Raw genomic sequence first — 20,999 nt, forward strand, 5'->3', positions numbered from 1 at the left:
GGGTTTCCAAGAGCCCGCCGGCCCCTCGTGCTCCAGGTGAGTGGTCCTGGGCACAGCCTGCCCTCAATTTTCCACCCCGGGCACTGAATGTGGTCAGCAGACCCCTGCACCTGCTGGGAGGCTGAGATGGCTCCTTGGTCCCCTGCTGCCCCTGGCCTTAGGGGACGGGCCTGACAGGGTGGAAAATCCCCTCTCCCACGGCTGGTTCTACCTCCCTGGAGGGACAGAGAAAAGCCCAGGAGGCCCCACCAGGGTCACCCATACTGAAGACGTGCTTCCCCCCCAAGGGCCCTGCCTCCTCTCAGCACCGGCTGGGCTACCTGAGGGGCAGCACCGAGGGGTGGCCTGGGTTGGGCTCACCTGGATGGTCAGCTGATGCCAGAGGACCCGGAGTCCAGGGTGCTGGTTGGGGTGAGGAACCCTGGCCTGACCTGAATCTCCCACTTGTGCTGATGGCCTGGCCTCCAATTGCCCATCTTGCTGTGGAGACGCGTGTCCCCAGGGCACTGTTAATGGACGTGCAGCTGCCTTGGTGCCGCCCACTCTAATGGGGCTTGTAGCAATCCTCTGATTTGGGGGGCAGAGGGCTTTGGGGGTGGGGAGACCGGGGCTCTGCTGGCCCCTGTTCCCACCTGCTTTGGGTGGGTAACTAGTGAAAACTCACTTTGATGTGGGGAGGGGGACAGGAAAGGCGCAGGAGCCCCCTGGAGACAGAGACTTGCACCCCAAGGGCTGCAGACCACAAGGGCCCTCCTGGGACCTGGTCTGGCCCCATCCTCCTGCCCCACCACTGCCAGGTCTCAACTCAGGTGACTGAGGTGGGGGGGTCTCTGTGCTCCCGAGTCCGAGGCGGGGTGACACTGGCCCAGAGGAGCCCACCCTCCCCCTGCCGCCCCTCCCAGGTTCTAATCTGCCCCGAGCTGCTTGGCCCCAGGGAGTTTCCCGGAGGATGTCCCCCCCCCTCCTAGTCCCTCCCAGTCCCCTGCCCCCAAGGGTGGGGAGGAGGCCTCTGGGGTAGAGGCGGGTGCTCTGGACCCTGAGGAACGCTGAGCAGGAAGCCTTGGCAAAGGCTGGGGGGGCGGGGAGGGCTTGCTTGGCCTGGGGGGGCCCAGGGGTGGTGTGAGCACCTGTCCCTGAGCTGGTGGTGACAAGCCTCACCCAAGCCCTTGGAGTGAGCCCAGCAAGTGTGGTGGGCACAGTGTCAGGGCAGCTCCTGGGGCTGGATGCTTGGCCAGGTGGGCAGGTGGGTGGGGGGCAGGCTACGGGGGCAGGAGGGGCAGGGCTGGGTCTGTGCAGGAAACGGGGTCTGCTGGGCTGGGTCTTCCCTGAAGCCGGAAGGATGTGCCGAGGGGGCTGGGCCGGGGGCCACGTGGGTGGTGGGTGTCTGCGCGGGTGTGGGTGTCTGCGTGGGCGTGGGTGCGTGGGTGTGGGTGTCTGCGTGGGGCGGGGGCTGCGCGGGCGTGGGTGTCTGCGTGGGTGTGGGTGTCTGCGTGGGTGTGGGTGCGTGGGTGTGGGTGTCTGCGCGGGTGGTGGGTGTCTGCGTGGGGCGGGGGCTGCATGGGGGTGGGTGTCTGCGCGGGTGGTGGGTGTCTGCGTGGGGCGGGGGCTGCGTGGGCGTGGGTGTCTGCGTGGGGCGGGGGCTGCGTGGGTGTGGGGGGCTGCGTGGGGGTGGGTGTCTGCGCGGGGCGGGGGCTGCGTGGGCGTGGGTGTCTGCGTGGGGCGGGGGCTGCGTGGGGGTGGGTGTCTGCGTGGGGCGGGGGCTGCGTGGGGGTGGGTGTCTGCGTGGGGGTGGGTGTCTGCGTGGGGCGGGGGCTGCGTGGGGGTGGGTGTCTGCGTGGGGGTGGGTGTCTGCGTGGGGCGGGGGCTGCGTGGGGGTGGGTGTCTGCGTGGGTGTGGGTGTCTGCGTGGGGCGGGGGCTGCGTGGGGGTGGGTGTCTGCGTGGGGCGGGGGCTGCGTGGGGGTGGGTGTCTGCGTGGGGGTGGGTGTCTGCGGGGGCGGCCGGGGCTGCGGGGGCGGGTGGGGGCTCCCGGGACGCGGGGCAGCGGCGGGGGCGGGGGCGGGCGCGCGGCTGAGGCAGCGCCGTGTCCCGCAGGCGGCCGGGCGCCGGGGACGGTGGCCGCGGGGACAGCGCGCTGCGGGACGCCGGCGGCCTGGAGATGAGCGACCTGGACTCGGAGGTGCTGCCGCTGCCGCCCCGGTACCGCTTCCGCGACCTGCTGCTGGGCGACGCGTCCTTCCCGAGCGACGACAGGTAGGGCGGCGGGCGCTCCCCGCGTGCTGAGCCGCCCCGACTCCCGGCCGCCGAAGGTCCCGGGCGGGCGCGGGGCGCTCTGTGGGCGCCGCCGGGCATGCTCCCGGCCCCCAGCCCGCTCGCAGCTCTGCGCCTTTGGGGGACATGCCAGGGCCGGGAGCACCCCCGGTGGCCCAGGGCCAGTGGTCATTATTAATTGAGGGATTGTGTCCTTCAGGCTCACACCGTGGTCACTCCTGGCCAGAAACAAGCAAAATGCACTTGAGTCTTTGGTAAAAGACCCAGCAGGAGGCCCTGGGGATGACCCCCAGGGAGGGCGGGGCAGGAGGCTGGGGATGACCCCCAGGGAGGGCGGGGCAGGAGGCTGGGGATGACCCCGGGGAGGGCCGGGCAGGAGCCTGGGGATGACCCCGGGGAGGGCCGGGCAGGAGCCTGGGGATGACCCCCAGGGAGGGCGGGGCAGGAGCCTGGGGATGACCCCCAGGGAGGGCCGGGCAGGAGGCTGGGGATGACCCCCAGGGAGGGCCGGGCAGGAGGCTGGGGAAGTGCTGGTTCTCTGCCTCCTCCCCAAATAGCCGACTCGGGTAAACACCGGTGCTTCCGAGCTGCCAGCCTGGCGGAGGCGCCAGGAGACGCAGCGCCAAGGACTCCGGGCTGGAGCCTGCAGGTTCCGATGGGAACACTTTCCTCGCAGGGTGTTGGGGGCGGGGTGCCAGCGTCTGCGCCCGCAGTTTCCCCAGCAGTGCAGTCATTCCAGCCAGAGCACCGAGCGAGCGCATGGGGTTCAGACAAAGCTGAACTCTCAGAAAGGTCCCGGTGGCAGTGCAGCTGGGAAAACATGTCAGCGAGGAAGGTCAGCCGTGAGGACGGGGCACACGGGGAGCTGCTAATGCCATGGAGACGGGCGCCCTAGCCGACCTCACGTGACAGGCAGCCACGTCCTCCAAGTAGGTCAGGAGAAGAGCTGGAGCCCAGCATCTTCGCCACCAAGAATCAAGGAGTTGGGGTCCAGCGAGGGGCTCGATGTTTTATCCTGTTGGAGTGAGCGTCGTAGCCATAGGTAGACCCTCCCCGCACCCTGGCTGGGTGCTCAGTGACTGGAGCGTCCTCTCGTGCACCAGAGGGTTGCAGGTTCGATTCCCAGTCGGCACATACAGGAGGCAACTGACCGGCGTTTCTCTTGCACATCAATGTTTCCATCTCTCTTTCTTTCTCTCTAAAATCAATTTAAAGATACTAAATAAATAGGACCCAGGACCACGGGACGACCCAGGGGAGAGTTTAGTCTGACTCCCCTTGTGGGAACGGGTGGGGTGGCTGCAGGCTCTCCTGCCTCCTGGGACTCAGGGCAGGGCTGGGGCTTCCCGAGGCCGAGCTGGGTGCTCAGCACCTTCCTGAGTCAGCACAGCCCCTTGGTGGCTGCCCCACTGGGACTCGGTCAATTAGTGAAAATAGCTGCCCAGAGATTCTTCTGGTGTCGGGCAGGGAACGGGCGGCCTCCCCACGTGGGCCAGGGCCTCGGGGGCCTCGATAAGTGCCAGTGGCGGTGGGTGACGCAGTCAGTCACGCAGCCCTCGGTTTTCAGGAACGGGCGCCGAGGGCTCTGTGGTCAGCCATAGGGGGTGGCATTGTCTGCCTGGAGGGAGCTCCCCCGACCCTGGGGAGCGCAAAGCTGGTGCCGAATCCTCCACGGTGCCCGAGACCCTGGGGTTTGGGATTTTTATTGTGGTGAAATATACAGAATGTGGAATGTACCGCGAGGGACGTTTAGTGCATTCACTGCATCAGGCACCACTGTCTAGCTCCAGGGTATTCCATCAGCCCGGACAGACCTCTGCCCACTAGTGTTCCCTCCCCCAGCCAGCCTCAAGAGGGGCGCTGCCCCCTGACCTCAGCTCCTCAGGCTGGGATCAGGGGGGCAGGACCGTGGGCTCGCTGTTTTCCAGGGAAATAAAGCTACAGCCATGAGTCACCACAGCCTCACACAAATGGCCTTCGGGGAGGGAGAGCTTTGCCCACGTGGGCGAAGGAGGCTGTTTGGCCTCTGGCCTCTCCCAGGAGCCAGGCGGGGAGGTGGGCAGAGCTGGAGCCCGCCCACCTTCCAGGGCCGCTGAAGGCCTGGAGCAGCCTCACTGCTGCCTGTGGGCCAGATCTCGGGGTGCCCCATTCTGACAGCTCACTGCCCCTTCACCCAGGAGCCAAGGAGCAGCTCAGGCCCCTCTGGTCAGTGCTGACCCTCCCGTGTGCCTGGAAACCTGGGCATGCAGCACGGTGGTCCTGGGGACAAACTCAGGGTCACAGGGTCTCCACAGCTCAGGGGCTGCAGACCCAGTCAGGCTGTGAAACCTTCTGCAGGAGATGATGACAGCCCCCCAAGGGGAGGCTCTGATGAGGCGGAGGAGGTGGGAAAGAGCTTTGATCGTTATGAGGGTCCCTCACCTGCCCCTGCTTTGTAACATGGGCACCAGGCTTCAGCCCCCTCCCACTCCCCCTGTCTCCCCGGACCCCCCCAGGAGATGCCATAGGGGGCAGGGGCCAGCTCTGTGCAACGAGGTGCAGGGATGTGGCTGCCACACCACAGGCTCGTCCCCCACAAGGAGTAGAATGACCAGAAGGCTGGGGTGGGGGAGCCACAGGTGAGGAGAAAACCTGCCAGCTGGCACCTCCTGGCCAGCATCCTGGGCGCTCTGCTTCCCACAGCTGCCTGCCCAGCTAGCACCCAGCTCAGCTGTCCCGAAGGTCCCAGAGCCACAGCCCGAAGCCACATCAGGGGCTAGGGGGTGGTGAGAAGCACCGGGGGCCAGGGCTCTAGGCTCTGAGGGGCCTGGAGGATGGGGCTCCTGAAGGACACGAGGCCAGGGGTCCGACAGTGCCCTGAGGGCCCCCTTCCCCGCGTCCGGAGCTCCTCCAAGAGCACAGGATGGGGTTGATGTGTTTCTCTGGAGTTGAGCAACACCGAACATTGTTTCACACAGCAAGCCGAGAAGGGGGAGGACAGGCCGGCCAGCGCTGCCAGGAGCCTGGGGGGCCTGAGGACAGACCCCTGCTGGCCCAGCGGGAGCAACTGTTGAAAGCAGTGGCCCCAGGCAGGGCCTTCTCACCTCCAGGTCCTTCCGGCCTGGGCTCAGAGAGGCTGGGGTCTTTGCAGGATGCGTAACCCGAACCCCTCCTGCCCCCTCCTTCCCCTGAGAAAAGTGGATCAGGTCCTGGCCGGTGTGGATCAGTGGTTAGAGCGCCAGCCCTCAAACCAAAGGGTCATGGGTTCAATTCCCGGCCCAGGACGAGGCAGGTGTGGGAGGCAACCAGCCGATGTGCCTCTCATCCACGTTCCCCCTCTCCCCCCGCTCTCTAAAAATCAGTGGAAAAAATATCCTCCGGTGAAGATTAACAACGAAAGAGGCAGATCGGGCTGCCCCTGGGTTCCCGGCGGGTGGGAGCAAAGCCAGCTCCTCCCATGGGGTGCAGGCCCTCAGCGAGGGGGTGGCATCTGCAGGAACAGCCTGTGCCCAGAGCCGCTCACCTGTAGCTGCTGATCCTGAACTTGGCAGGAGAGCTCCCCGCTAGGCCCCGCGTGACTGGCGGGGGTTAGAACCACCGGTCGGTCAGGAAGTGCCTGGCTGGGCTGCCCCTGCTTCCCTCCTGCCCCCTGGGGCCTGCCTGCCCGGGTTTGTTCTCCCTGTCCTGGCACCGCCCACATCTTGTGACCCCCCCAACCCTCCATCCCACCTGGGGCAGCCTGGCGGTAGTGGGAGGGGCCGGCAGTCTGGATTCTGAGGGTGGGCACGTCTGCTCACTGGTGCAGGACCCAGGACCCCCCAGGGCCAGAAGGTGGAAGACCTTCGGGGGTGTCTCAGCTGGGAGGGGCTGTGGAGGAGCCAAGAGGCACAGGCGGGAGAGAGGCCTGACGGGCGAGGGAAAGGGCCCAGGGAGGGTGGGGGCTGGAGAACACGCCCAGCTGAGAGTTGGGGATGGTGGTGCTTTAGGGTGTTTAGAGAAGGGACAGGGAGCTGCTGGGGGTGGGGGGTGAGGGCTGCAGGGAGGTGAGGCAGGAGCTCAGGATTTGGGGAAGTGTGTCTCCCTGGTGGGGCTGGGGACCCCACACTTGACCCTGGCCTGAGCCATGAGGCCAGCCTAAGCCTTGCATGTGTGACACGGGAGGACACTGTCACAGTGGAGGGTGGCTGAGGGCCAGAACGTGCCCCCGACCCTTGCCGACCAGGCTGAAGGGGGACTGGCATTGGAGCAGCCCAAGCCCCACCTTGGGCCCCTGTGCCTGCTCCACCCTGGGTTCTGCCCGAGCAGGGCTGCTGAGCCCTGGGTGACTAATGGGGTGGTGGGTCCAGGTGGAATCCCCGCTCCATCCCAGGCCCTTCTCCTTCCCCCACTGTGGCCGGGGGCTGCATCCATCACAAACCTGTAGCCCTCGGAGGACACAGCCGGCTGGGAAATGGCCGTGGCCCAGGCTGGTGGGGCCCAGGCAAGATTGGGGGTCTCTTGCCATCTTGGCCTCCATGCAGAACAGGACTGGATGGTGCCCCTGAGAAGTACATGTCTTCCAGCACCCAGGACTGCACCTGGCTAAAGCCAAACCCCCTCATCTCTTCCTGCAGACCCCCCCCCCCCAGCCCAGAGCAGCCACCTGGGTGGACAGGCCCGAGCCTAGGGTCCTCCCGGATGCCCCTCCCTGCATCCAGCCGGTTACCCCTGCCCCCAATAGCTGCCCACCATCACACCAGCCTCTCCAATGGGCCCAACACTGCTGACTCCCTCCCTCACCCAGGCCCCTCCTGCCTGAGGCCCAGGGTCCCTGTCCTCCCCCTGCTCTGGGTGAAGTCCCACGCGGGCCAAGGGCCACGTCCTCCACCCCTAGTTCCCGGCTCTGGACCATCCACAGCAGTGGCGAGGGCCCTGGCATGTGGGCACCAGGAGCTGACCCTGGCACCACCAGGCTTCCTCCTCGGTGTCCCTGTGTCTTGGGGGCTCATTTTTTCTCTGCCTACACGATCGAATCACAGGAGGGCCCGGGGTGAACGGCTCCTGCGGGTTCCGTGATGAGAGGCAGGCAGATTGGTGTCTCGGTTTTTCATCCTCTGGGTCCAGGGCTCATTTGCCTGGATCCTGAGATGGTGAAGCTGGTGTCCCCCACAGACTGTGTCCCCTCCCGCCCCCTGGGCCCTGAGGTGAGGAGGCGGCTTTTCCCCGGAGCCCTGGGCTGTGTGTCTCCGTGCGTCTCCTGCCTCTAAGCCAGCATCCCTGGGACTCGTGGGCATGACTCAGAATTGAATTCCTCCTGAATTAGTGCAAAGCACAACCCAGATGCCCAGTGAGGGGGCGGCATCCTCCAGTGTCACGAAAACCTCAGGCAGTTTGGAGTTCAAATTGAGATCCTGCTCAGTCCTGACCCGCTCCCCACGACGGGTCATCTCTGTAAGTGTGGTGTCCATGTAGCTCAGCCCCGCAGACCGGGGCCTGAACAGAGACTGTGCCTCAGTCTGGGGGCTGGATGCTGAGTTGGGTGCAGCGGGGGCGTCTGGTGACTCTCTCTGGCTGTGTCCTTGAAAGGTGGGGTTGGGGGGGCAGAGAGAGCTCTAGTTTCCTCATAAGGACACTAATCACAGGCCCACCCTCGTGACCTCATCTAAACCTGATCACCTCCTGAGGCCCCACCTCCCAGCACCATCCTGGGGGGGTTAGAGCTTCACGTGTGAATTTGGGGGACCTGGACACTGAGTCCATGGGAGGCTAGGGACAAAGTTGACACTCACCAGGTGGCAGGAACCTTTCTTGCTTGGATTTAAAGCCCGGGAGCCAGTGGGAGCTTCTCCTTCCCTCCAGACTGGACTTGTCACCTGGCTGAGTGGAGGCAGATCCCTCGGGAAAGGGCTCTGCTCAGGGCCACACAGCTAGTTGGGGACCTTCAGGAGGAGGGGTCGGTAGTGTTTTGAATTGTGTGTCCCAAAAATAGTTTGTTCTCGCCTGGAACCTGTGACTGTGACCTTTTTTAGGAAACAGGGTTTTCCAGATGTAGTTAAGGTAAAGATTCAGGGTGGACCCTCCATCCAGTGATGGGCGTCCTTATGAGGAGAGGACGCGTGCAGGAGTGATGTGGCCACCTCGACGGCACCCCACACTCCAGCCCTCCCTCCTCCCCTGGTTCTCTGTGGGAGGAGGGGCACGGAGGGGGCTGTCGGGGTCTGTCCAGGCTGAGCACAGCCAGGCGGGGCCCAGGGCCCTTCTTTCCCAGGTCCCCTGACCAGCCGAATCTGAGAACCTGTGAGTGTGACCTTATGTGGCAGAGGCGTTGCAGACGTGATCGAGTTATGGATTCTGACATGGGGATTACCCTGGTGGCCCTAAATACCATCACAAGGGTCCTTCTAAGAGGGAGGCGAGAAGCGGTTAAAATGGTAAATTTTGTTATGTATATTTTACTGCAACTTAAATAACAGAGGGAGATTTCACATAGAGAAGAGACCACGTGAGGACAGAGGCAGAGATGGGGGGATGCGGCCGTGAGCCAGGTGGGGGGCCAGGTGCAGCCCCGGAAACCTGGATGCCAGTCCCGTGATGCTGATTCCAATGTCGAGCCTCTGGGCCACAGGAGAATACGTTTCCGTTGTTGATGCCGCCCTGTCGTGTGGTCAGCTGTTACGGCAGCCGCAGGACACACAGGCCGGGAAATCTCATAACATCTGGGGAGAATGTTGGGGAGAAATTCTGAGTAGGAAGCGAGCCTCTGGCAAGAAGCACAGGCTTCGTGAGTGGCATTAATGGGGTGTCTCCTGAGACTCACACCCCTGCATGGGGGGGGGCAGGAGAAGGGGAGGTGGCCCAGGAGCCCTAGGTGGTGCCTGGTGATTGAGACCCTGCAGGTGAGTGAGTGAGGGCTCTGGATGTGGGGAGCCAGGGCTGGGAGTCCACCGGGAGCCGCATGGAGCTGGCTTGGGGGAGACCGTCCCTGTGGCTCCCAGTGGGATCCTCAGGCTCGCTCAGTCCAGGAATGTTGTGTTTCGTCTGGAACGGCCCCTGCCCAGGTGGCCCCAGGACTAGCCCTGGTGAGACATCACCCAGGATTACAGCACATGGGACTGGGCTGCGTCCCCCCAAAATTCGTGTTGGACCCCAACCCCCAGTACCTCCGATGTGACCTAACTTAAAAATAGGTCTTTACAGGTACTGAGTGAGCCCTGATCCAGAATGACTCGTGTCCTAAAGCAGGAAATTTGGAGATGGGTGTTGAGGGACGGCGGCCAGCTGCACACCCAGGAGAGGCCAGGACACCTGTGCCCTCTCGTCTGTGCACAATACCTGTCTGTTGTTAAAGGCGGGAAGCACACACGGGGAGAGAGGGATTTTGCATTACAGTTGAGGTGGCCAGTGAGTCGACTTTTGAGTTCACCCGAAGGTTGTCGGAGTGGCTCAGTCTAGAGCCCCTGAGAGCAGAGCCGGTTCTCTGGCTGGTGGCAAAAGAGGCAGAGATTTGGAGGATCTGACGCACCGTTACTGGCTTTACGGGCGGCGAGGCCACGTGCCACAGCGTGAGGGCGGCCTTTGGGGACCCAGCAGCCGGCAAGGCAGGGGGCACCTCGGTCCCGCAACCACTGAGAGCGGAGTTCTCCCGATGACCAGTGAGCTCGCACCCGCCTCCCCCCGAGCTGCAGGTGGAAGCCTGCCCTGCCCGCGTGATCCGGGCTTCGTGAAACTAAGCAAAAGACCAAGCTGAGCTGTGCCCGGACTTCCACCCTGGGCACCGAGAGGAAGTGCGATTGGCGTCCAGCTGCAGAGTTGGGGCCGTTTGCTAGGCAGCAGAGACGGCATACGCAGGCCCCTTGTCCTGCAGGGGGCCCGGCCGTCCCCCGTCTGCTGCCTGTCTGTCCCCCGTCTGCTGCCTGTCTGTCCCCGCTGTCTGCTGTCTGTCTGTCCCCGCTGTCTGCTGTCTGTCTGTCCCCACTGTCTGCTGCCTGTCTGTCCCCACTGTCTGCTGTCTGTCTGTCCCCACTGTCTGCTGCCTGTCTGTCCCCACTGTCTGCTGTCTGTCTGTCCCCACTGCCTGCTGTCTGTCTGTCCCCACTGTCTGCTGTCTGTCTGTCCCCACTGTCTGCTGTCTGTCTGTCCCTGCAAGTCTGCTGCCTGTCTGTCCCTGCAAGTCTGCTGCCTGTCTGTCCCCACTGTCTGCTGTCTGTCTGTCCCCACTGTCTGCTGCCTGTCTGTCCCCCGTCTGCTGCCTGTCTGTCCCCACTGTCTGCTGTCTGTCTGTCCCCACTGTCTGCTGCCTGTCTGTCCCCCGTCTGCTGCCTGTCTGTCCCCACTGTCTGCTGTCTGTCTGTCCCTGCAAGTCTGCTGCCTGTCCACGGGGGCTTCACTTGTCCCTCTGCCTCCGATTACCCTAGTTAACTGGACGTGGGCCTGAGGGCCTTGAGGACGGAGCTGAATGATTCAGGCAGGAGAACGTTTAAAGTGCCCCTGGGCCCGAGTGCCTCAGGCCCCTCGTGTCCATTGGAGGTGGCCAGATGGACCCTCCAGTTAGCGAGGACAGCCCAACCCTTCCACTGGGCAGTTACACTTCTCCTGGTCACCTCGAGGGGCCCCGCCACCTGTGAACATGTGAACATCAGTGCCCCCCATGGTGCACGGGGGGGATCCTGGCCCCAGGGACCCCCCTTGCTGACTGCAGCTGGGGGTCGTCTGCCTCTCCGGCTGTCCCCAGGTATTAGCCACATTCGTCCACAAGGGGGGCTGTCCCCCATCGTGGGAACTGGCCTGGCCGGAGGTATAACTGACTGAGAAGCGAGTGTCCCTCCTCTTTAATCGCCACTTTTCAAAACCAGGAGGCCTCAGGTGGTGACACCGAGGGAGTTTTCTCTCTGGATTCCTCTTTCCCGAATCCTGTATCGACCCCCATGGGGAGCTGCACAGGCCTGCCGTGGGGGGGGGGGGGCTGGACAGTTCCCCCTCTGTTAGGAGTGCCCATGTCCTAACCTCAACCCCTGGACTTTGCAGATGGGACACAGGGTCTTCAGGTGTGAGATGGCCCCGGGTCATGTGGGTGGGCGCCCTGTACTCCTGGGGTACAGAGAGGGAGGCAGGAGGGCCAGAGGCAGAGAAGATGGGGCGGACGGGAGGCCCGATGACGGGAGCGCGGCCCAGCGAAGCCATGCAGGGGCCTCTAGAAGCCGGGCCAGCAGGAAAGAGTGTCCCTGGAGCCCCAGAAGGAGCCTCTGCCCACACGCAGCGTTTGGGACTCTCGCCTCCAGAATGGGGGGAGAAGACGGGTGTGTTCTAAGCCACCGAGTTCCTGGTGATCTGTTAGCGCAGCTCCTACGCCATGTTCTGATCTCCCCCCCTCAGATCCTCCGTTGTTACCGCCTGGGCCAGTGGAAGCCCTTTCAGCTCGGCTCTGTTCCCGTTCTCCCCAGTGTTTTTATTGTGGGAAAGTCCAGGTAGCATTGACCGTCTCCACCACGTCTGAGTGCAGAGCTCGGTGGCATTAGGCACGTTCACACCGGCGTGTGGCAGCCACCACCGTCATCTCCAAGACTTCCCATCTCCCCAAACTGACTGTCCCCATGAAACCCTCGCTCCCACCCTCCCCCAGCCCCTGGTCCCCATCCTGTCTCCGTAGACCCGAGTCCTCCGGGAACCCCTTGAGTGGGATCCTACATGTGTGTCCTGCCGTGACTGGCTGACCTCGCTTGGCAGCGTCCCCCAGGTCCGTCTGCGTGGTGTCGGGTGTCAGGGTTTCCCTCCTTTGCAGGGCTGAACCATATTGCGCTGTGTCCACGGCCGTCGCCTGCTGGGCACTCTGAGGCTGTATCCCACCTCATTTGCTCCTTCCTGCCCCCTTGTCCCCATCTCACCACCTGCCCCCTTCTTCACCCTGATCCCCTCCCCGCCCCCACCCCCGGCGGCTGGCAGTGCCGCTGGGCACAGGCGAGGCAAAGTGAGGACCCACCCTCCCCGCAGGGCTGCTGTGCACCAGGGATGAGGCAGCATTTACAGGAAGGAGCTTAAGTGCCTGGGAAAAGGGCGACGTCCTCGGTATCAGCCCCGCCCTGAGCGCAGCCATGGAGCTTGAGGTTGTCCAAGCGGCAGTGCTGGGTCACCTCATGGCCGGGGCCTGGGGGCCTGCGGGAAACTCCTCGCTGTCCCCCAAGACCAGGGACCATGGCCTCCGTCCCTCTCCTCCCCACACAGAAAACAGTGGACTTTCTGTGACAAACGAAGATCGGAAATCAAACCCGTAACTGGTGCAGCAGCCACCTGAACCCCCTCCACCTGAACCCCGTCCCCCAGACATAGCCGGCGCTGGCAGTTGGCTGGTGGTCCTTCCGTGCACGTCAGTGGTCGTTCTCATGAGCTCGCCCCATACAGAACGCTGGGCATCCTGCCCCGTCACCTCACTGATCCTGGGCCTCAGGCGCCATCGGTGCCCGAGGACGGTACCTGAGGATAGACACTCTCAAAAACATGGGACGGAAAAGACACAGCGCCTTTGGTGGACAGGCGAGCTGTCACCTGGCCGTCACCTGGGCGAGTCCCCTCTCCTCCAGCCAGGGGCCTCATCTGTGAAATGCAAGGAACCCGGCAGGGAGGCCACCTGGTGTAGCAGCGGAGAGCTGAGCCCGGCCACCCAGGAGTCCTTGTTCCACTCCTTCCGGTCTCGGTCTCCTGGGGAAGCCCCTTCCTCCCTCAGGGCCTCAGTTTCCCCACTTTGCAAAACAGAAATCTGCACTGCCTGCGGGAGCCTGTGTTCAGCGAGCGGGTCAGGCCGTCCCCGCAGGGCACCAGGTGTCCACAAAGTAGGTGCTTTGTCCATGGCTAGGACCTCCTGCCGGCACCCAGCCCGGGGTGAGGGTGCAGGGTACTGGCACCACGTGGGTGCCCCGGTGGACTCCCTGATAGTTTGGGGGGGGGGCCTTGAGGCGCCTGCAGGAGGGAGGACGGACGGACAGACAGCAGTTTCCCACCAGGCCCGAGGGGTGTCCCCACCCAACCCGGGCAGGCCCAGGGGTGGGAGCTGGAAGGTGAGCACTCCCTGGGTCCCCGGGGCCCACGGGTGGCTGAATTGGGCATGTGGTCCAGCACCCAGGCTCTGCCCCCTCTCCCGCGCTCCTGTCTGCGGGGGGAGTGGCCCAGAGCCACCAGCTGTCGCCGCGCCACTGTCCCTTCCCGGCGGCTGTCACTGTGACCATGGCTGATATTCCCGGGTGACGCAGCCCCTCGCAGCCGCGGGCGCCGGGACCCCCCACGGGGCGCCCGCTGCGCACCGGGGCCTGGGGGCAGGGAGCCCGGGGTTACCCGCAGGGGGCGCGCGTCCCCCGGCTTCCCGCCCCCCCCCCCCCAGCCGTTCCACTGCGGCGGCGGCGCGGGGAGCGGGGAGGGCGGGGCGGCGCCCGGTGGCAGCTGCCCGCGCGCCTCCCGCGCCTCCCGCCCGCGCCCCGCGCGCTCCCGCAGGATGGCGCGGGCCAAGCTGCCGCGCTCGCCGTCCGAGGGCAAGGCGGGCCCCGGGGGCGCCCCGGCCCCCGAGGAGCCGCACGGGCTCAGCCCGCTGCTGCCGGCCCGCGGCGGGGGCTCCGTGGGCAGCGACGTGGGCCAGAGGTAGGCGCCGGGCGGGGACCCCGCGGCCGGGAGGGCTTCGCATCGCCGCTCGCATCCCGCACGCGCTCCGGGGTGCACGTTGCGCCGCGGGAAGGGGGCTGCCGGCCGGCCTCCCCTGCACCCTCACCCGGGCGCCCCCAGCCCGCCGGGGGCCTGTGGCACCTGCCCTGGCCGCCTGGAGGCCGGCACGGAGGGCCTGCGGGCAAGACGGGCGGCAGAAGGGACGTGGGGGCCTGGGCGCCCTGCGGGGCTCGGTGACCCCAGCTGGAGCCTTGTCCACTGGAGACCTCACTCCTGCTGGCCCGCGGCCGCTTGGGGGAGGCAGGCCCGAGCCTGTCCCCGCTTCGGGGGGGAGCAGCCCCAGGCCAGGGAGGCCAGGGGCCCGTGGAGGGCTCCACAGCAGATTGGAGCTGGGCCAGGGCTCGGGCTGCTGGGGCTGTGCCTGGAGCAGGTGGCAGGCAGGGTGCAGGAGGCCGGTTCCCTGGGGAGGGAGCCCACGGGGGCAGGGGCAGTGCCCGGCCTTCTCTGACCTCTCTGTGAGTTTGGGCAGGCAGAGCACAGCACCCCCGTTTCACAGATGGGGACACTGAGGCTGGGTCTGCGGCACTCACACCAGCCGGCACCTCCCCTGTGCCCGGGGCCCTTCTAGATCCTGTGAGGGAAATGGAGATGAATCAGAGCCACCCTGGTGTGGGCACACATTGTGGGCACAGAAACCTGTCCCTGGCAGAGAGGTGCGGGCTGAGCCTGGGTAAGGAGAGCTCAGCTTCCTGGGCACAGGCACTTTGGGGGAGCCCAAGGAGAGGGCAGAGGCCTCCAGGTAGAGGGGACAGCCAGGGCCAGGGCCTGGGGAGGGGGTGGTTGGCAGAGACTGGGCTGGGCAGATGGCAGGACCAAGGGTGCCTGGGGAGCCTCTCTTCTGCCCCTCCCACCTAGCCACAGGCTGGCGGGGCCTCCTCCCCTTCATACCCAGTTTCCTGCTTCCCAAAGCCCCCTGGGGGAGGGCCTGGGAGCCAGGCTCCAGAGTAAGTGCTTCTAGCAGGCCCTGGAGCAGCTAGTGGGCAGCCCCAGGGAGGAGGGGGGCGAGTGCTAGCCAGGGCCCTGGGGACCAGGTTCCTCTCCTCTGTCTTCTTCCTGGACACTGCGGGGCAGTGATTCCAGAGGCTCTGGTTGCAGCCAGCCTGGCCCTGTACGGGCTTGGTTCCCTGCACTGTTACCCCTTTCCTGCAGGGACAGCAGGTGCTGAGCCCACAGTGCAGCATGGGCGCTGCAGCTGCAGGGCCACCTCCTCCAGGAAGCCTGCCCCGCTGCCCCCATCCTGTGCTGACCCTTCACGGCAGCCTCACTCAGTCCTGCAGCAGCCCGCCCTTGTGGTGCAGGATACTTAGCAGCCTCCTTTCGCAGAGCAGAGAGCTGGGAGCTGTCCGCAGTCTCCTCTCCCCAGGTGTAGGATGTAGGCTGCGGACAGGAGTAGTAGGGAGCCACAGCAGGTTCCTGGGCAGAGGAGGACTTGCAGGGTTTGTGCTTTAGGAACACAGGCCTGATGGAGCTGATGCAGCCCGAGCAGGGAGGTGGGTGCCCTGTCACAGGGAGCTGGTGCTCTAGCTCCTGCATGCCTGGCCTGCTCCTGGAGGGAGCCAGGGTCACGGCTTGCTGGAGGCCTCGCACTGCTGCAAGGAGAGGGGCTGAGTCACAGGGAGCCGCCTGCCACTGCTGCCAAGCCCAGGCCCTGCCACACCACCGCCTCCTGGACGCTGTGGGTTAGCATCAGTCCCCCCTCACCTCCCCCAGCCTGGGCTCCCTGTGCTGGGCGTGAGTGGGCCTCTCCTTCCTTATCTCCACCGGTGTGAGGTGGGGGGCCGGGGGAGGCTGGCTAGAAAGCATTACCTGGGGTAACTGTTGCCCCAACTCAGAGCTGGGGCAGCACCAGGACCAGTGAGAGGGAACCTGAGCTAGAGAAACACACAGTATCTTTGAGAAGCTCCCAGCAACCCTCAGCTTAGGCCCAGTTAAGCCCTAGCTCTGTGCTCTGCACCCAGCCCCTCACCCCACCCCACCAGCACCTCACCCAACCATACACCAGGGTTTGGGGGGCACTGTGGGGGAGCCTACCCACCCAGAGGGCCCTGCAGAGGCTGGTGGGCATGTGTCTGTGACCCCCACCCTTGCAGGCCAGCCCCCTCCTCTTCGCTATGGCCTCCTCTGGAAGGCAGTGGCCCTCTGTGAACCTTGGTTTCCTCTTCTGGGAATTGGTTGCTTAGAGGATTAAGAGAGAGCCCTGGAGCCCTCTGGAGGAGATGACCCCATGGGTACATCATCAGCAAAGAGCAGACCCTGCCAGGCCTCCCCCTGGCTCCCACCAGCCTCTCCCCTCCGCAGCCGGCCACACCCGAATCAGCTCCCAGCCTGGGCCTACTCTGAGGGGCAGTGGCATGGAGGGGAAGTCAGTGAGCTTGAGTACAAGGAGCCCTGGCCGTGCCAGGCAGACCTGAGCCCCGATTGTCTCATCCAGCCAGGTGGCCCTTGTGGGGACTGCCCCTGGCTGCTGTTAGCTTCCTGGGTGTAAAGTGAGGCTAATGATGCCCTTTCCCGGACACCAAGGTTACTGGGTGCCTGGGTAGGCTTGGGGAGGAACAGGGACAGTGGTCACTGCCACACCACTGGTCAGCACCTGCTTGCTTGGCTGAAGGTGGGTGGCCCAGTCCTTGTGTGCGGTCATCTCAGGTGTGGTCGTTACCCCACTGGCCTGGGAGGGGGTGCATGAGCGGGGCCCACGTGCTCTCTGCTGCTTTTTCTACACCCAGGGGGCCAGGCCAGGTCAGGGTCCCACCAGCACTGCCGGCTCCTCGCTGGGACCTCAGCCTTGTCTTCGGGCTCCATGGTCAGGGCTGTGTGTGCATGGGCGTGCCCCCGCTTCCCTGGATCCTGCCTGGGGCCTCCCTGCTTGTCTGCGCCCCACCTGGTCCAGGAGCCCAGGCTCTCCATCCGTCCGTCCACCCGTCTGTCTCCCGTGTTGACGTGTCCACTCCATGTCTGCCCCCAGGCTTCATGTGGAAGATTTCAGCCTGGACTCTTCCCTGTCTCAGTAAGTGTCCTGCAGGGGAGGGGGCTACAGCGGGAACGGACAAGAGTCCTCCCACCCTGGTGGACCCTGGGAGGAGGGCAGCCCAGGCCCACTTCCTCCCACCCGCTGGCCCTCCCAGGCACCTATCAGAGCCCCCAGCTGCAGCGATCAGAGCCATGGAGGGAGGTGGTCTGACCTCAGCCCCTCTGAGTGCCCACTGCCATGGCCTGGAGGGTGGGCCTGCCCACACTGAGTGCCCGGTGTCTGCCACCCTCTCCCTCGCCTGGCTGCTGGCCCTGTGTTTGGAACCTCCTGCCACAGGTCTTCTGAGCCAAAGCTACCTGCCCAGAGTTCCTGGACAGCCTGCCATTCAGAGCTACAGCCCCTGGCAGGGCCCATCCTGGTATGGGGTGGGCGCACAAGGGGGCTTCCTCAGGTCTACCTGGTGTTGGCAGACCCTGGGCACAGGCAGGCAGCAGGCCTGGGCTGCACACCAGCCTGGGCCCACTCACACACTGTGTGGGCACAGGGCAAAGATGACCCCTGGGCCCCTGGACATTTAGGGGGCCCAGGCCCTTGGGTGACCTGGCAGGGCTCGGACCTTGGTGGACCTGCTTCATGCTTGTAGAGAGGGACTGACCAGAGCCCTCCGAGGGACCTCACTGTGGCTGGGCTCAGGGAGATGGCTCTCTGGTCTGCCCAGCCTCCACCCCCTTCCTCACCAGCCTGAGAGGGTCTCACCTCAGAGGACAGAAGGGGTCAGGGCTGAGGACTGTCCCTGGGACAGGACCTGGGTTTGGTTTGTTTGGTGCTCGGGGCTTATGAACTGATCCCAGGGGCCATCTGAAGCCAGGCTCCCCCCTGCCTCCTGGCCCCGTGACCAGGCCTGACCATGGCACACCTGCTCTGGACATTCCTGGGTCCCTGGCAGTGGGCAGCAGGCAGCAGTGGCCCCTCAGACATGCCCAGCCCTCCCCACCATGCCTCCTGTCAAATAAAGGAATGAATGAGTGAGCGAATGAGTGAGCGAATGAATGAGTGACTGAGTGAGTGAGTGAATGATTGAGAGAATGAATGAGTGAGTGAATGAGAACAGACACAGGAAGGATCCCCCTTGCTGCGCCCTTGACCGTGGCCCCAACCTGTTCGAAGGCACCTCCAAGTGCCCCTCCAGGGCCACTCACCATCATGTGGTTTCTCGGGGCCCCCAGCTCCCCAGAGCAGCTTCCTCTGAGCTTGGCCACTGGCTCTGCCACGGGGCCTTGAGTCACAGCTGGACCACCGTGAGGGAAGGGAGTGGCCCTGCAGAGGGTCACACCTCTGCCCACAGCCCCTGGTGGGCATCCACCACGTGTGTTCTTCAACCACTGCGTGGGTTTGTGGCTCAGGGACCGTCTTTTCTAGGTGATGGGAGCAAAGGGTGTGGGCCAGCGTCAGGACTCACAGGACAAGATTGGCCCTGACCACTGGCACCTGGCACCGTCTGAGCTGATGGGTGCAGACCCCCAGCCAAGCACTTGGGTGGTCTCTCATGTAACCGTCCGCCCAAGAACCAAATTTAGCCCGACCTCAGGGAAGGGGCCTGAGACACAGAGAGGGACCTTTTCATTTCTCCATAGTCACGGCACCCCCACCCCAGGTAAAAGGAGGTCCCTGTCACTGCCCCAGCCCCAGGCGAGGAGGCCGAGGCTCAGACATGTGCGGGCGAGGGGCAGGCCTGTGTCTGGCCTCCTGAGCCGAGGCCAAGCTCACTGAGCCATGAGCTCGTCCTCGACCAGGCCGACCTGTGCCTTGAACCCTGGACTCGGGGTCCGGCAACCCCTGAGGAGGTTTCTCGGTGTTGGCCAGGTCGGCCCAGCACCCAGCAGAACTGCGCTGAATTATGCTCGTGGCCTTAATCTGCTACAGGGTAAATGGTAATTTACTTTTCGTGGTGGTGCTGGAGGAAGTGCGGCCACAGCTCATGAAATATTTAAAGTGAAGGGACCTCGTGAATGCTGCTGGCCCTGCAGGCTCCACCTCACAGCCCCTCTGCGCCCAGGGCTTCTCCCTCCTCCCACATGGAGAGCACCTCCCTCCGCAGGTGGATGCTGCTGCTGAGGCTCAGGGCCCACCCAGATGGGGGCCTGCGGCCCCTGGACAAAGGGCCAAGGGTTGGCCAGCACTCTCCCCACTGAGGGGGCCTCGGGGTCCCAGTTCTGGGCTCCGGGAGGGGCCAGTGGATCTAGAAGGGAACATGAGGCATGGCTAGTCTGGGTCAGTAGTCCTGACCCCACATGGCCGGGCAAGGAAGTCACTGGGCAGCGGGGGTGCTACTGTGAGGCACATGTGCGGGTGGTGGGGTTGTAAGAGGGTGTCGGGGTTGGGGTCCCTGGGGAAGGGTCTGGGGCGGTCCTGGCAGAAGGCAGGAGGAGGCAGCCAATGCAGCTTCCTGGTCTTTGCCTCAGTTTCCCAGCTTTGGGCTCAGTTGGGAGTGGAGGACCAGGTGGGGGTGGGGTGATGGCATGGGAGGCCCTGTGGGGGGTACCTCCCCTGAGGCTTGGCTGTGCCAGGGCGGGGGAGTGTCGGAAGGTTTATTGAGCTGAGTGCCCTGGGCGCTGTGGTCCCTCAGGAACAGCAAGGTCTTGGCTGTGGGGCATGTGCCCCCTGCCCTGACCAGATCGGCTTGTCTGAGCTCTGATGTCAGAGAGAAAAGCATTTGACCAGCTTCCCAGAGAGACCCTCAGGGGCCTCCCCTGACCTGGCTTCTGGCAGCACCTACAGAGGAGGGTGGGATTCAGGAGTTCAGAGGTGGGCTGGGAGCCTGGGAGAGGCTCAGGGTGTCTGGAGATTGGCCAGGGGTGCAGGTAAGCTTGAGGGACGGGGGCCCGTGTCCCTGACATTCCTGCAGATGCAGCAGGCCTCCAGGCATGGCCACTAGGGACCACCCGACAAAGCAGTTGGCCATCAGCTTCTAGAATGTTCTGTATAGATGATATGACATGTTTTGAGCCCTGTGCCAAAGGCCACACAGGGCAGGTTTAGCCCTGGGTGCCAGCTGGGGGCCTAGGAGTACTGGCCTCCGGGGAGCCTGAAGGGCACCCAGGTTTGCCCAGTGGCTTTGGAGGGCCCAGCAGGCAGGTCTGCTGGGGGCGCGTGGGTGCATTGGACGCGGGCGTCCCATCCTAGGTGGAGGCGTTGACACTTGCTTCTGTCTGTCCCTCGGTCTCTGGCTCCTACAGTGTGAAAGCAGCCAGTCTGCCCGGGGCTGTGGGGTGGTCCCAGCTGAGCCTGCCGGCCCAGCGCCCCACGTCCCTCTCCTGCCCGCAGGGTCCAGGTGGAGTTCTACGTCAACGAGAACACCTTCAAGGAGCGGCTCAAGCTCTTCTTTATCAAAAACCAAAGATCCAGTGAGTGGGGCCTGCGGGGAGGGGGTGCTTCCCAGGGGGATGGGTCCAGCTATGCCTGGGGCTGGTGGGCGCCCTGGGCTATGTTGGTGGGCGGTAGGCACAGGGGCCATGGGCAGTGCCCCTCATCTCGGCTTCATGCCACTTTCCACCCAGCAGGAGATGGGGCTGGAACCTGTGGGGACCTGCTGGACCCTGGGTTGGGCCATGGCATCGGGGGCACCAGCTCAGCCTCCTCCCCTGTGGCCCCCCGGCCTTCCCCCTGGGGGACTCCTGGCCCCTCAGTGTGGCCCTGTCCTTCTGCAGCCTCTGTCTACAGTCCTCCCGGCAGGAGCTTGGCCACTCAGACCCCTCCTGGGGTGCAGAGGTCACGCCTCTGAGTCCCATCCCACAGGTGTGCTCCCCAGACCCCACCCATCCTGCCCAAGGAGGGAGCAGTGTGGGAACCCTCTGCCCCTCTGGGGTGGCCAGTTCAGGGTATCCGGGGTGCAGAGGGAGGAGCATGGGCGGGGGACCCCAGCTGGCCCAGGAGCCCTGACCCCGCCCCCCCGCAGGCCTGAGGATTCGGCTGTTCAACTTCTCCCTGAAGCTGCTCACGTGCCTGCTGTATGTTGTCCGTGTCCTGCTGGACGACCCGGCCCTGGGCATCGGATGGTGGGTGGCCTGTGGGGCTGGGGGCGGCAGGGCCCTGCTGCCATTA

General features: G+C 64.8%; 1 protein-coding gene across 4 annotated transcripts in view; it reads left to right on the forward strand.

Moving 5' to 3' along the window:
• The first annotated feature begins 2,141 nt into the window (after nt 1-2,141).
• Nucleotides 2,142-20,999, forward strand: part of KCNT1 (potassium sodium-activated channel subfamily T member 1) — a 38,288-nt gene continuing 19,430 nt past the window's right edge. For 2 of the 4 annotated variants that reach the window (XM_087823290.1, XM_087823291.1), the window contains exons 1-3: nt 2,157-2,251; nt 20,223-20,302; nt 20,854-20,953. In XM_087823290.1, coding sequence (XP_087679416.1) covers nt 2,157-2,251; nt 20,223-20,302; nt 20,854-20,953 — 275 coding nt within the window. Of the gene's footprint in view, nt 2,252-13,706; nt 13,850-16,892; nt 16,935-20,222; nt 20,303-20,853; nt 20,954-20,999 lie in introns of those variants that run through there. The other 2 variants (XM_087823289.1, XM_087823292.1) reach the window with 2 other exon arrangements.

This window comes from Miniopterus natalensis, chromosome 12, assembly GCF_054644295.1.
Source record: "Miniopterus natalensis isolate mMinNat1 chromosome 12, mMinNat1.hap1, whole genome shotgun sequence".
NCBI classification, from domain to species: domain Eukaryota; kingdom Metazoa; phylum Chordata; class Mammalia; order Chiroptera; family Miniopteridae; genus Miniopterus; species Miniopterus natalensis.